Source organism: Hyperoodon ampullatus (assembly GCF_949752795.1).
Source record: "Hyperoodon ampullatus genome assembly, chromosome: 4".
In the NCBI taxonomy this organism is placed as follows: Eukaryota; Metazoa; Chordata; class Mammalia; order Artiodactyla; family Ziphiidae; genus Hyperoodon; species Hyperoodon ampullatus.
Genome location: NC_136917.1, coordinates 2,855,982 through 2,872,352, shown reverse-complemented (window position 1 = coordinate 2,872,352; position 16,371 = coordinate 2,855,982). Strand labels below are relative to the sequence as shown.

General features: G+C 44.1%; 1 protein-coding gene across 1 annotated transcript in view; it reads right to left on the bottom strand.

Moving 5' to 3' along the window:
• The window catches only part of SNAP47 (synaptosome associated protein 47), a gene marked incomplete at its 5' end in the record, with an annotated part of 49,156 nt that extends 40,361 nt beyond the window's left edge, over positions 1–8,795 (bottom strand). The window contains one exon of the mRNA XM_079703138.1: positions 8,296–8,795. Within this exon, the coding sequence (XP_079559264.1) occupies positions 8,296–8,795 (500 nt within the window). The remainder of the gene's footprint in view (positions 1–8,295) is intronic.
• Between the last annotated feature and the right edge of the window lie 7,576 nt (positions 8,796–16,371).

The following is a 16,371-nucleotide window of genomic DNA, read 5'->3' as shown; positions in this document are numbered from 1 at the left end:
AAAATAATAATTAAACTTTTTTTTTTTTTTCCTTCGGCATGCAGGCCTCTCACTGTTGTGGCCTCTCCCGTTGTGGAGCACAGGCTCCGGACGCGCAGGCTCAGCGGCCATGGCTCACGGGCCCAGCCGCTCCACGGCATGTGGGATCTTCCCGGACCGGGGCACAAACCCATGTTCCCTGCATCTGCAGGCGGACTCTCAACCACTGCGCCACCAGGGAAGCCCTAATTGAACATCTTTTGAGGATGATAAAGAACAAAGTCATTACCTTGAAAACTGCTAAATACAGAAAAAGAGCAAACCTCCATGAAATTTGCCCCAGAATGAAATGGTACATGAAGGGCGGCCATCTATTCATAAAAGCCATAGAATTAGTGGCAGCAGGGAAGATGGTGAAATAGGAAGCTGCAGGAATCTGTCCCTCCAGCAAAAGGAAGGAACTGGCAGAACTGTCTGAAGCAACTATTTTGGAACTCTAGGTCAAGGAGAACATCGGCAGCATCCAGCAGTGAGTCTGATGGAGAGACCAATAAATTTCAATCAACTTCTGCTTTCAAGCAGTAGCAGCTACCAACCCCCATCCCACAAATCCATAGCTGGAAGCTGTGGGACAGCCGCAAGTATTCTTAGTATGGCCTGTTGGAGCCAGGGGGGGCAATAAAGACTTTTCCTCCAAAAACTGGGACTGTGAGTCTGATTGGGGCTTCTGATTGCTGAGAGGCTGGCACAGAGTTTTCTACCACCATGAGCTGAAGTGGCTTCCCAGCCAGGAGGGAATTGAGAGAAACAAGACCTATTTACTTTTTCCGTCTTCAGAACTTCAGTGACCACACTTAACAAGGAATACACACTTTGCAAAAATAATTTGGAAAAGTCACAAAAAGTCAGTTCCAACCCACAGCAAGCAAAACCCAGCAACCCCTGAGGCATAGGAGAATTAGATTTCCAGAGTATTATCAGTCAGCTTGGGCTGCCACAGACTGGGTAGCTTAAGCAACAAATATTTATTTCTTACAGTTCTGGAAGCTGAAAAGTCCAAAGTGTTCAGTCTCTACTAAGGCCTAGTAGCAGGACAAGAACTGTTTCTCAAAAGGAAAGTAGTTATCTGCAGAGGATAGCAGGGCTTTGCTCCAAAATCCTAAGGGTGAGCACTGTGATTCCCTATAGAGGTCTGCAAAAGGCTCCAAAGAGCACCCCTATCTGCCACTGACCCATCATACACCACTGGATCATATGGCCCAAGTGACAGCGCAGCTCTGTGGCAATCTGGATGTTTCAGAGCCTTCTCTTGCTCTAGGCCCTACTCAAAACCGGCAGCTTTCGAGTCACTTGGTAAATGTGCCAGAGTAACACACCCAAATGAGGAATACGTTGCTTCCAAAACACTAAGAAGCATTGTGCCTCCTTTCTGGTTGTAGGAAGAGCCAAATGCAACAACTTAACCTTCACCATAGAAGAGATACTTCAATGAGCCATACACCATTGGACTTCTCAAAATTTCACTGAAGTAGAAGGCCCTTGAATTTCTCTCAGATTTCCCATCCTCTGATATGCAAATGTCTTATAAGTCTAGAGTAGTTGCTACTTCTTACTCAGTCCAATCAGCATTAATAGCATGCTATCTTGTGGAAGAGAAAGGCATCAAGATCTTTGTGAACTAAATTATGACATAGGGCTGCAAAGTTGGTATACCCTTGAAGTAGGACAGTGAAGGTGTATTGCTGGCCTTGTCAGCTGACAGAAACTGCTTCTGGTGGTCTTTACTAACAGGGATGGAAAAAAAAGCATTTACCAGATCAGGTGCTGCACACCAGGTACCAGAGGATGTGTTAATTTGCTCAAGCAGTAAAACTACAACTGCAGTAGCAACTGCAATTATAGTCACCACCTGGTTAAGTTTAAGATAAACCACTGTCCTGAAAGATCCATCGTGTTTCTGCACAAATAGGTGAGCTGAATGGAGATGGGGTAGGACTCACTATCCATGCAGCCTTCAAGTCCTTGAAGGTGGTACTAATCTCTGTAATCCCTCCAGGAATGCAAAATTGCTTTTGGTATACTATTTTTCTAGGTAGAAGAAGTTCTAGTGACTTTTACTTGGTCTTTCCCACCAGAATCTCTCTCATTCCAGAGGTCAGGGAACCAGTGTGGGGATTCTGCCAGTTACTGAGTATGTCTAGTCCAATTATATACTCCAGAACTAGGAACAATTACCATAGGATGGGTTCAGGGGCCATCTCCCTGTGAGATGAACCTGAGCTAAAACTCTACTGATCACGACCTCCATAAGCCCCTAGGTGAGCCACAGTGATGTTTTGGGTCTCCTAGAATCAGTGTCAGTTTGGAGCCAGTGTCCAGTAGTCCCTGAAAAATCTGATTTCCTTTTCCCCAATGCACGGTCACCCTGGTAAAATGCCATATGTCTCTCTGGGGAAGGCTGGGAGAAAGATTAACAGTACAAAATTTGGTAGCACACTGGGGTCCTTCCACAAGGGACCCACCTTCCCCATCATTCAAGGGGTTCTGGGTGTGTAAACCGGTTCAAATCTAGAAATCAATTAAGGAGCCGTGACTTTTTTTTCTTTTTTAATTCAGGTTAGATGCTTGTTCACATGACCTAGAACTCTTCTGCTTAACAGATCAAGTAAGAATTGAGCACACTGCCCAACTATTTCTCTTCTAGGGGCACATGACCAACTAGCTAATGCCATAGGTCTCTGGGAGTCAGACTATTCTGATTGCTGCTTTGACTCTACTGTCCAAAGACAACCCCAATTGTCTTTGGTCATTAAGTGCTACCACTTAGCCCTGCCACCCCAGGATCCAATTATCCCTGCTGCATTTAAGGATCCCAGCTCAGTGGCAGCCACTTCCCACTGTAATTTCTGGCCTACAGAGAAGAGCAATCACACAGCTCAAGGATGCTGGGGCTCCCCTTAAAAATTTATTTCTCACAGTCATGGTAAAAAGTGTGTCTTCTTGGACCCTGCCAGGATGAGTGAGGAGATCTCACATAATAAATCTATTCTACCATTCCAATCTTCCTCAGTCTTGGATCCTTCCTCTGGAGTATACCAAGGCAGCTCTGATATTTCAAACTCCATTTAGTGTAGGCCACCTTTTAGTCCACATCTCAGCCAACCAACCAAACTGTTAGGGCCTTTCTAACTCCTTGAGACATGGTACCAAATCCAGGATCTCTGCTTAGTGGGTCCATTTCAGTAAAGTCAGGCCCATCCAACTTCATATTCCTCTCACCATCACCCCGCACCCAAGATAACCATTCTCACACAAACCCTCCGGATTTCTGCCTGTATAAATTGGAAAAATCATGCAGTTCTTTCAGAGTGCAGTGCACCTCTTCATGGGCCACACTTTATGCCTCGTCTTCTGGGATGTGCTGAGACTTAACTCTAACAATAAACCTGGAAGCAAAGGGGGGTGGTGAGGGTGGGTCTTGAAGGAAATCTGCACCATCTTGCAAAGCAATTATCTCAGGGGAGGCCATTACAGCTTCCTCAGGCAAAGTGTGGTTAATCGCCTCAGATAGGGGAGGAAGGGCTGCTTCTACTGGCAAAGAAGACTCATCAGAATTTAGGGGTTCTATTTTCTCAGTTTCATCAGGATCTTCCCATATGTCTACATTCCAACTTTCAGGATCCCATTTCTCCCCTATCAATACCCTCAGTTTAACAACAGACACCGTGCAAAGTTGGGATTTCAATCTACATTGTAATTTAGTCACTCACAGGATGACACTCCAGATCTGATTTTCAGAAATCTCAGTGCTGCAGCTACAGGAGCTAAGGTTTTCTTTCAAGGCAGATACAGAAATGTTCAGGTCATTATGGGGCACTCTGAACTCATCCTTTCCTTTCCACACTTTGTCCAGTAGAGTTAGAGCAGCCAGACAATCTCATTACTCATTAGTTTGACAAAAATGTTATTAGGTATCAAATACATGGTCACTCAGTGCCTTTTTAAAATATTTGATTACGAGTATCCCATGACGATTATTTTACATATCACTGTTGCCACATCATCAGCGCCTTCTATACCACTTGAAATAAGAGTTATTAGTCGCTTTAAATCTAATCAGATTAGAGATTCCAAAAACCTCAGAATTCAGAAAACCCACCTTTCACTCTCAGTACAGAAAGAGAAAGAGGGAGGGGACCAGGGAGATAGAAAGGGAGACAAGAGAGGGAAGGAGGGACGGAGGGACAGAGAAAGAGAGAGAGAGAGAGAAGAGACCACATTTTGTGAAGACTACTGAAAACACTAGAACTGCATAAATCCAGGACTGTCATGGGAAGAGAGACCAGATATTCTCGGACCACAGAGCACTGCTCTCAAACACTGCTCTCAAAAGACCACAGCCTTTTTCAGCAGAACCAAAAATTGCACAGTCCACCCAGGCCTTCCCATACAAGACATAACATACTAAGACAAGGCTATCCATAACAACCCAAGAGATAAGAGAATAGGGTGTCCATGAAACAATAATAGGTTGCTATTCAAAAGGAACATTGGAAAACAAAAAATAAGTCTTGGAAATTAAAAACATGATAACAGAAATAGAAGGTAGGAAGATAAAATTCAAGAAATAAAAGCAGAACAAAAGGATGAGGAGAAAGAAAAATGAGAACAATATTAGAAGATCAGTTCAGGAAGTCAGATAACAAAAAAAGGGGGAGTTCCAAAAGGAACACATTTTAAAAACTGAGGGGGAAAAATAATCAAAGAAATAATACAGGAAATTTCCCCAGCTCTGATGGACAAATTAGAGAGCTCAATGAGGGCCTACCACGATCGGCTTGAAAGGACCCACGCCAAAGAGCATCATGAACCACAAGACCACTCCAGGAACACCAGTCAGCTGCTCTCTGGATAACTCACCACAGAGCTACATAGTATGGTGCCCTGCATGCACCCTTCCTTTTCAGGTTTTCATATTTTAACTCAATGTTTTTCCTATAGTATTATTTGGCATATTAAAAAAAAACCTTATAGGGCTTCCCTGGTGGCGCAGTGGTTGAGAGTCCGCCTGCCGATGCAGGGGACACAGGTTCGTGCCCCGGTCTGGGAAGATCCCACATGCCGCGGAGCGGCTGGGCCCGTGAGCCATGGCCGCTGAGCCTGTGGGTCCAGAACCTGTGCTCCGCAACGGGAGAGGCCACAACAGTGAAAGGCCTGCGTACCGCAAAAAAAAAAAAAAAAAAACGAAAAAAAAAACCTTATAAATGGTATCCTGCTGTACACATCTCTTTGCAACTTGCTTTGTTTTTTTAATACTGCTTTGGGATTTATTCAAGCTGATATGTATAGATCTAACATATAACAGTTACCATGAAAGAATTAGTCTATTTTGTGACTAAAACATAGCTTATATACCCAATCCCCCTTGAGAAGCAACTGACCGCAATCGCTCGCTACCATCCACAATCCTTTAATGAAAGTTCATGTCCACACACGCTGTGCACAAGTGCCAATGTTTCCCTAAGATACACATCTGAAAGAGCAAGGTCACAGTCATGGGGTCTGTGCACCTCTGGCTTCACTAGGTATTGACAACTGCTCTCCTAAGTGGCTGAACCATTTCATATTATTGACAAAAACATTAGAGTTCTTATCACCCCACATCTTAACCAACAGCTGGTGTTACCCAACTAATACATGTGTTGGTTTAATTTACCTTTCTCTAATCACTAGGGATGCTAAACTCCCTTTTCATTGGTCTTTTGGGATTTCTCATTTGTGAGACACTGTGGCAGAGACAACTAATGATCCCTAGTATCCATTTTCCTGTTCTTCCTTCCATAATGGAATACCTGAGTAATCTCTCACAACTACCCTGCTTCTTTGTTCCTAGGTGTAACTATGAGATTAAGTCCTACCAGTAGGATATGAGCAGAAGTAACACGTGCAACTTTGGGGTCACCTTCTTAAAGACAAGGCTGTGTTCCCTGGCCTCCCTCTTTGTTTCCCATTCCCAATGGCTGCGAATGAGTGATACCAGCAACTTTTGATGTAGTGATGGTGCCATGTGATAAGACAGGAGACCTTCTAGCCAACATGCAGCCGGAGGTGAAGGCCTAAAGCAGAGCTTTCTATCTGCTTGGGATAAATACCTTCCTCTGGATCACTATATGGAGGTCTAGCTTATTTCAACCACAATATTTTTGGGTCTCTGTTATGGTAGCTTCTTAGCCTAAACTCCAGTCAACAGCCTTTACTAACTTTTCTGCTGAATTGCCTTTTTCTCATTTTGCCTTTAACTAGCTGGGTATTAATCCTTTGTTGGGATATGGGTAGGTATCACAAATGCTTTCTCCCAGCCTCAGGTTCATCCTTTCACTTTGTTGTTTGTCAAAAGAAGATTGTTACAAACCATCCAATTGTTCTCCAAAAGGATTATACCAATTGTCATTCCTAATAAGCAGTGTATGAAAATGCTTATTCACTATCCTCAGTTGGTATTGTGTATTCTTACTTTTAATTGTTACTAATTTGATCATTAAAACCTAGATTTCCATTATTTTAGTGTGCATTTCTTTGATTTCCAGTGCAAATGAACATTCTTCTAAATCTCTGGTCTCTATGTCCTGTTATGTATTGAAGATATTTAACAGGTGTCTCAATTTCCTACAGGAATGCTGTGTTATTCTGCGAGGGCTGACTGCTATAACAAACAACTCCCGAAATCTTAAGGGCCTAGCCCCAATAGAGGATTATTTCTTGCTCACACTGTAGTCCAACTGAGGGCTGGGGTCAGCGTTCTGCTCTGGGAAGCCAATTGAGGCCCTAAACTCTGTCTAACTAATGCTTCTGTCCTAGGGCCTTTGAGTCCTGGAGGATTCCAGCAGGTAAAGGCGAAGACAGTACTGGAGATTGGGTAGCAGGGCTTTTAGAGACTAGGCCTGCAAGTGACCTACATCACTTCTGCCACAACTCAGTCATATAAACCCCAAACTGCAAGGGAGGGTGGAAAAATGTCTAGCCATGTTCCCATGAGGAAAACTCACAAAGGCCTGGTGATCTTACGTCTCAACCACCATAAGCACACCCTCTAAGAATAAGATGCAGGGCCTTGTTCCCTGTAGCTCTAGCACGATGACCTTTACCACATAGTGCTTAGAAATAGCAACAGGTGGTAACTGCAGAGTGTGGTCACTCAGAGGCAAGGGGTCTCACAAACAGCAGCCATGCAGCCCTGGTCTGAGACGGGGGGCCCACACTCAGGGCCCATCACTGAAAGGCTGCCACCTCATCCTGAGCTCTCAAGCAACCATTCCAGACATGGGGGAGAGGTTATTCCTACTAGACTCTAAGATCCCTGACTTACTTTATATGTCTTATAGTCAGTGCAGCGCTTCTCAAAATGTGGTTTTTGAGACCCTCCAAAGGAGTCTGGGAGGTCAAAGTCACCTCATACAACACCACAACACTATTTGGCTATTTGGCTTTTTACTCTCATTCTCTCATGAGTGCAGAGTGGAGTTTCCAGAGACCATGTGACTTGTGATATCACAGCAGACTGACTGCAGAAGCAGGCATGAGAACCCAGCTGTTTTCTGCTAAGCTTTACTTTAAAGAGAGGTACAAAAATCTCAAACAGTGCCACTCTTCTCACTACACGTTTTGCTTTATAAAAGTTATTTTTCATTAAAAAAATGTTATTTATGTTACTAGGTCATGGATTTATCATTGTACTTTTTTAATTATTTAATTTCTTAGTTTTAAAAAAATATGGTACATATCGGTATATATAACCCACATCAACAAAAGTTCTTTGGGTCCTCAGTTTTTAAGGTGGGTGAGGTGGCCCCTAAGACTGAAGGTTTGAGAGTGGCTAGTGCAGTGGCTAAGATGGCAGCTTCTGAAGCCAAAATGCTTTGGCTCAAACCTTGCTGCTCTACAGCTATGGAAAAGAAATTAAGATAAACTACGCTAACAAACTTAGTGTGTGTGATCTTGAACAAATTACCCGGCCTCTCAGCCTCAGTTTCCCCATGGGTAAAATGAAGAACAACACACTCTTCTTGGCTTGTCTGCTGATTCAGTGAGGTAATCCCCCTTCAACACTTAAAACGGTCCTTGGCACATACTGCACACTTAGCGAACACTGGCCCTCATTACTTGCACGCCCACAGCAGTCAGCCCAGTGTAACTGTCCACAACAGGGGCACAGCTTGTGTTTTCAGAAGGCTGAATGTGTAATAAATACAGGATGATGGAAAAGATACTATACCACAGCCATCCAAAGGTCAGGTTAGGATTAGAGTGTCTGTTTACCTGTCAGCCACATCCAGGTCAGATTCCATCTTGTCCAGGCCTCTCGAGATACTGTCAAGCTGCTCGCCCTGATGGTGGAGGACTCTGGCTGTGTCTTCCAGGCGCTTCTGGGTACAGGCCATCAGACCAGTCAACTCCTTCCCCTTGGTCATGGGGGAGGATGATTCCTCAACAGCAGCTCCTGACTGGGACAACAGCATCTCTCTCCAGAAATGCTCGATGATGCTGAAAACGACATTTCGACTAGGCTGCAAGGAACTGAACCAGTGCTTGTTGTGGTCCTTTTCCAGGATGGTAATAGAACTGAAGATAAAATGAGAAGCTTCTTTCTTGATCTCAATTATACTAGAAAGGGGAAAGTTGACAAGAATTTCTCTAGTTTTATCAGTCATAAATTTTAGTGAGAGAGAAGTTAATGAAAGTTTTCCAGGGACCCATTGCTTCCCAAGTTCTAAATAATAGGAGCATGGCCAGGTGTGGACGCAGATGTCTCTGCTCATCTGGTTCCTAGGTTGGTTTGTACCACGGCCAAGGTCACTCTGCCTCTGAAGGAGAGGGGGACAAATTAGTGGATAGATGAGCTTAAAATAGGACATCACACTTGGACTAGAGACACTAGGACACGGACAGCAAGGGTATGGTCTGGATTCCAAGCACACTGGAGACTCCAGCACATGGCCAAGTCCTCACCTAGCAAGGACTCTCACACCACCTGTGATAGGCAGGATGAAGACCTTGCCCTACTCAGCAGAGAGGTAAGGGCTGGGGCCAGACTTGTGCTTGACCCAAAGCATCAAGGTCCCCAGGGGCTCTTCACTCACCAGAGCACCCCCATTGGGACCAGGGTCCACAGCTGATGTGACTGAAAGAAGAAAATCACTGGAAACGACCACCCAAGGATTCTCCATAGGAACACCATCAGCTGTGATGACCCCTATCAACTACACACTCTACAAGTTTCTAAACTAACATTCTCCTTTTGAAATTTTTATAAATTTACTTAGTTTCATATACAAAATAATCCTACAGACAACCTTTTCTATTCTTGTAATCCCAACTAATTTTATAGGGTTCTACATAATTATATAATTATATATATATATTTTATATATAGTTTTATATAGTTATACATAACAAAGGTGTACTATTCTTATGTACCATTTGCACTTATCAATGCACTTTTTTTTTTGGACACACTGCACGGCTTGTGTGATCTTAGTTCCCCGACCAGGGACTGAACCCAGGCCCTCGGCAGTGAGAGTGTGAAGTCCTAACCACTGGACTGCCAGGGAATTCCCTATCGATGCATTTTAAAACGTCATGAATGACAGATTTGAAACAACCCTTGTAGAACACTTAGTCCAACCTTCTCATTGTACAGATAAAGAATATAAGGCCAAGAAAAGATGAGGACTTTGTACAAGGTCAAACCACAAGTTCATGATATTAACATGGCTAGAACCAGGCAGGGTAATGCCTAGTCCAATGCTCTTCCAATTAGAGGTCCACCTGTAATATGGCGTTTCTTCTTTCCTTTCTCCTCCTTCTTTCCTTCTTTCTTTCCTTCCTTCCTTCCCTCCTTCCTCAAATCCTCGTTCTCTCTTGCATGCACGCATGCACGTGTGTGCGCGCACACACACACACACGAGTTTAACTATGACATGATTTCACTTATAAAAATAGGAGAAGACATAATATTATCTCTAAAAATATTGAAACGTGTGGACTTTCACAGAATGGGTACAGGGATTCTCTGCATTTGGTTAACAAGTTTTAAGCCCCCACCATGCTATGCTGGGCTGCAAGTACAAAAGAAACAACAATGACATAGTCCTTGGCTCATGGAGCTTAGAGTCCACTGGAATTCTATAAACTTCCTCATTGAGGTATATTCTAAAGACTCAGACTCTTCAATGTAATTACTGTACTAGACGCCACATCAAGCACCACAAGCCTGAACAGCAAAAAAAAAAAAAAAGGCAGTACCTGCACCTGAAGAACCTGAATTGAACTGAGATTCCTAATTATGAAGAAACAAAGTGATTTGAGATTAGGCAATGTATCATCAAATATGAAATATGTTAATGCAAACAAAACCCCAAAGCTCATAGGGTTGTAGGCATGATAAGGAATGTAAGGAAGTCTTAAGTGGACTATAGTGGCAGTCTAATTGGTCTCCTGCCTTTGGTACTCCAAAATACCCCCCCACCACTGCCACTGCAATCTTCTTTCCAGAGTAAGAGAGGCCCCATCCAGCCCTCGGCCTCTCCCACCCTCTCTCTCCCTTGTGGGGCTGTATGGAACTTATGCACACTTACTATACCTGTTAAATGGTAGGATGACCACTTATTATTTGACTGCAAGCTCTCAAAGGGCAATGACTGTATTTTATTCATAATCCTAACTCAGGAAACACTTTGTGACTGAATGAATAGAACAGACACTCGTGGTTTATGGTATCTGTCCATCTGTGACCCTCAGCATAGCTGAGGTCAATGCTCAGGCTGGTCTCATCCTACTGCTTAATTAAATACTGCACATACAAGGTATGGACATTATGGAGGCAATTCTTCATGGTGCTTCTCCACATTTTATGTCAAAAACTGACATAAAATTTTATGTACCAAAAACTGTCCCAGACTGTCTTCCTTGTAACTGTGGACAGTGTCTCCCTCCTGGTTGAAAGAAGATCTGTTTCCTGACCAGGATAATAGGTCAGTGTCCCCTTGGAGGCAAATGTTGGGCAGATTTGCTAGCAGCCCCCTCATAAGCTGTGACACAAACCCATGGTATATGCAGCATCCACCTGTGCCCTCAGAATGTAGGGGGCACGGGGAACAGATGCACATGTGAATCCTGCTATGCCACGCGCAACAGGCCCTTTCTCTCTGACAGAGGGCCTCCTCTCTTCTGCCACATCTACAAAACTATGACAGGCTCACTCTTCAACCCACAATAAAGTCTCAGACCCTTCACAATCCCCAACAGTGACGTGCAACACAAAGATCATTCTACTTTGGGTATGGGTTCTTCATATGAGAATCTCTATTAAGCTAAATATTTAGGAAGCAAACTCTACAAATCGACTCTATCAACTCATATAACACCCTAAGATGTTTCTATTTGACTTACGGGAATTAAAACTTTCCCCAAACTTTAATTCATTTTAAAAATAAGTACATGAAAAGTTCAGAAACAGGAGTCAGAATGGTGGTTATAACTGGGGAGAAAGGAGGCCTTGACTCTGTGGTGCTGGTAATGTTCTAGTTCTTGCCCTGGGTGTATTAATTTTCTGATAATTCAAGATTTGTGCATTTTCTGTTATGATTTGTTCACTTTTCTTCATTAATACTTCAATGAAGGATTTACTAAATATTTAGTAATAATATAAAATTTTATTAAAAATTAATAATAAATGTACATATGAAAGATATACCAAAACTAAATTTCAGCTGGGCATTACAATTTCAAAAACATCTGAAATCACTGCCTTAGGTAGCAGCACAGCTGGAAGACTACAGCACAAACCTTTCATACGGACAATGGCAGGTATTCCCACTCATCTGTGTGTGACCCCTGGCTACTCAGCCCCACTGCCTCCACTTCCTGATCTGTCAATGGGATAATAATTGTACCTATCCCACACTGCAGCTGTAAGGCTTAACTGAACTGATAACGTAAAAGGTGCTTAGAAGAGTACTTGGCACCCAATATATGCTATAGGTGTTATTACAATCATTGTGAATACTACAAATATTTACAGAACTAACTCAGCTCATCTATTAGGCATGTGAAGAGTCTACTCTTGATTCCATTTCTTTAACGACTGCTAAAACATCACCATACCCAGAATCTGTCATTTGGTCTCATTAGTTTTCACCACCTGATCAGAGTTGGCTATAGACAGCACCTGGTCACAAAAGCAAACATGACAGTGAAAAAGAGGAGAAAAAAAGAAGGAAGAATGTGCCTAGTGTACACAAAATTGAAGTGCCAAACAACTTGATTCCATTATAAGAGAAATAAATTTAACTCCTATGTTAATCAGATTGAAGTACTTCCCAAGTACGCTCTAGAACTTCTCTTAATCACAGTAGCAAGGGCTGACCCAAACTTCCCAGATATGCATATGTGCCAATCAAGCCCTGTTACTCAGTACTACAAATCAGTCCAGTTTACCAGCTCTGCTAATTACTAATACCTAAAATTAGGACAAACCTGAAAGAAAGCTGCCATATTAAGCATGAGAATTTTGTCATCACAACAAAATGATGTCAGCGCTGGAGGGACCACAGAGATCATCTCCAACTCACTTCATTCAACAAATGAATGAGCACAACTCTATCATGGCAGAAGCTCTAAAAGTCCACTGATAGCTTGGCTAATACTCTTTCAGGAGTATTAGCATCTTCAAGTGTTTTCTCTGAGTGTCAATTCTGAAAAAGTAATAGCCTTAGGACCTACATATTTAAGGAGATACAATACAGTGCAGGGACCAGAGGGTACAGGGATAAGGAGATAGAACATATACAGTTAAAGATAAGCAACAATTAGACTGCAGATACTTGCACTGAACTGCAAAAACAGTAAGTGGTAAAGAACATTCTAGAAGAGACTACTGCAGATTAAGACTATAAGGAAGGCAAGCCTCCTACTTGAAGAATGTAGCAGGGCTGGAGCAGGAAGAAGCAGAGACTTTCCACTCTCAGGTCTGGTGCCACCTTCTTGTGCGTCAGTAGGAATGACCATTCTGAGTCACAGAGGAGCCTGAGGCTTATGGGGTCAGAAACTTCCCCAAGGAGACACAAACCCAAGAATCCATCTTCTTAGGCAACATGATGATGAATGCCAGACCAAGGGGAATCTCAACACTACAAACAAACAATCTCATACTCCCGACTCAGCAGGGCTCTGTAAAGGATCCAGGAAACCCATGCTCTTATGTCGCTGGAAAGCTAACGAAGATCTCAGGTGTTTAAAACTGACCTCCTGTACAGAAGACTGGTGTCATCTTCTTTAGGGGCTTTACCTGTGAGCTCCCTGCACACAGTGGGATTGTGTGGAAGCTCCCTGCGTGGGGCAGAGAAGCTGGGAGGGTGCCTTTCCTCTTTAACAACGGTTCACTCTGGACAAAAGGAACTGTAAAGCCAAAGTGTCTTCATCAGACCTTTCTCCCTAGTAAGAAGGACACTCACCTGACCACCCTGAAACAGACATAAAACAGACTACAGAGTGTCGCTGGACTAGGGCTTCTCACAGGACAGGGAAGCAAGGATGTGTAGACCTTCAGCTTTTATTTCTGACACACCTACAGTCCCCCATGAGCTGGGAGGTCCCCGGCGAGCCACCTGCACAACCTGCTAGCACTGTCCTGCCATGAGACCACTCAGCAGTTATTCAGATGTGAATAACAGAAAAGTTTTTACTCTCAGCATTAGGGACTACTAACCCCATCAACCATGGTTTTCAGTGTTCCCACGTCCAAGACAAATGTCAGAGGCAAGGTACCTCTGGCCTCAGTCACTGCAATGTGCTCACAGCTCGGGTCAGCCCCTGAAATCAGCTAGACTCTGGTCCTCCTGGCTGAAAAGAGCCTCCTGCCACTTGGCCACCCCCTGTCTGCCATAAACCACCCCCAAGAGAGTTAAGGAGGGGCCATATCTTGTTTACTGCTATTCCCCATACTTTGAGACTTTGATTTAGCATGAAAATTGAATTTATATTAACAATTGCCTAACCCGAGCTGTCATTCCTGAATGTGTACTCTGAGAGGTATTCCTTGAGCACTGAGTGAGATTATGCACAAATTCCCCAAAGAATTACTGAGTCTGGCATTACAGCATCCAAGGAACCATGCTGTAGTTCCAACTCCAGCTCTGCCACAAACTTTATGACTGTGGAAAAGCTATTTCATCTTCTGGGCCTCTGTTTAACCATGAAAATAACTAAAAGACCCAAGGACAATATCAGCTCTAAATTATTCTAAAATTCAAAAAGAGAGAAAAGTTAGAGGAAAAAAAAATTAAGAACGAAAACACTTCTCATGATTGTACTAATACAAGAAATATGAGAAAAGTACTCAGGTTTGACAAATACCAAGGAAAAAGCAAAAGGAAAAACCTGTGGCCACAACTTTTCCTACCACAGATTTCCATGGCAGCTTTCCCAACAGACCAAAATAAATGAGGATTAAGTGGAAGGGCCAAAGTGAGAACAACATTCCCGTGTGCATTAGAATGACCCCACCCACACCCTCCCTCTCCCTCAGCTGAGGACTCTGATACCACACCTGTCCCTGGGTGTTTTGCCTTTCCTCTGGTCTCCGTGCGCAGTTTGTGGGAAACAGTGTCCCCACTCCTTCCCTCAAAGACCAGATTCTAGTCTGGTCTCCATCCCTTCGACACTAGGAAAGGGCATGCTTTTTTTTCCCTAAGGGCCAGGTAGTAAGTATTTTAGGCTTTGTGAGCACATGGTCTCCCTTAAACTATTCTGCCATTGTAGAGTAGAAGCAGCCAGTGACAATACAGAAACAAAGGGGTGTGGCTGTTCCAATAAAACTTCACTTATAAAACAGGTGGCAGCCAGACTTGGCCCAGGGGCCATAGTTTACCAACCCGTCCTAGATCATCTCATCAGTTTACACTCACGCTCTAAGACCATCTTAAAACAGACACCGTCCCCACATCCCCGCAGTCCTCTCCACTTACTCTCCTCCGAGACTCCAAATGTTTCCCTGTGCTTGCCCCCGAGCCACCAGCCAGGAATCTCCCCCTCCAGACAGGCTCCTGTCCCGCCACTCACTGACACCTCTCTGTCCAGGCCTCCAGGTGGCCAAATGCAAAGCCCACATCTGTTCTAACCTCTGTCCAACACACCTGCCCATCTCCTGAGACACATTACATCTTGGTTTCCTGGATACCATGCTCCCCTGGTCTCCCACCCCCTGGGGCCTGTCTTCAGTCTCCTCTGCTGATTCTTCCTCTTCCACCTGACTGCTAAATGCTGGAATGACCCTGCCACAACCTTGGTCCTCTTAATCAATACCCTCTAAGTGAGTCAACACAGTTTCACGGCATTAAATATCACCTTCCAGCTGTTGCCTGGCCTGCCAACCTTTCCTCTCCAGCCCAGACTCTCTGCGACTTGAGTGCTGCCTGGGCATCTCCACCTGACCATCTAGCAGGCATCTGCAATTGAGCAAGCCTTCCATCTGCTCCTGCATTTCAGTGAAGGCACTGCCAGGTGAGTTCTCCTGGATCCCCTCTTCCTCATCCTTCTCAATCTGTCAGCAAGTTTTGGCAGTTGTATCTCACATCTGCCGTCTGCACCGCCCCCCATCCCCACAGCCACGCGACTATGCAACACTGTCATTACTCTCCTGGACAACTTCCCACCTGACCTCCTTGTTTCACTTTGCCCTCCACTACCCGTTCTCTAGCCAGCAGCCAATGTGACAGTCACAAGACAAAATTAGAAAATATCATTCTTCTGCTGAAATCCTTCCCCAGGTACCTCGAGTAAAGTCCAGTCGCCACCCAAGTCATGTAGGCTTTACTAACTAACCACAGCCTCGCCGCCCAGCCCACACCCTCTCTCTGCTCTGTTCCCGCCTCAGGCTCCCCACCTGCTGCTCCCGGGACTCTGAACAGCCAAGTCTACCTCACTCTCCAGGTCTCTGCTCCAGTGGCATCCTTGCCCCTTCACCAACCACAGCACTCACCAACCACAGCACTCACCATAATTCCAAAAAGCCTGTGAATGTGCTTACATGTTGACCAACTCAGTCAAAACAATGGAGAAGGCAAACATTACAAGGAGGGTGCCTTGTGCACAATGCTGGTGCATCATAGGAACCCACTAAATATGTGTTGAGTGAACCGCAAATCACATGATGTGAAATCATTAACTGTGTCCACTGTGGACAGTGTTCTTCCCTCTATCTGCTGAACTAGGTTTTCACTCTATGCTAAGTTCACGGAGTTCTTATTGGGTCCTCACCTGCTGTAAACTGGAACCCACATCTTCCAGTGAAAACACAACATGACTGCTGAATTATGGAGAAGAGGTCATGGCAAG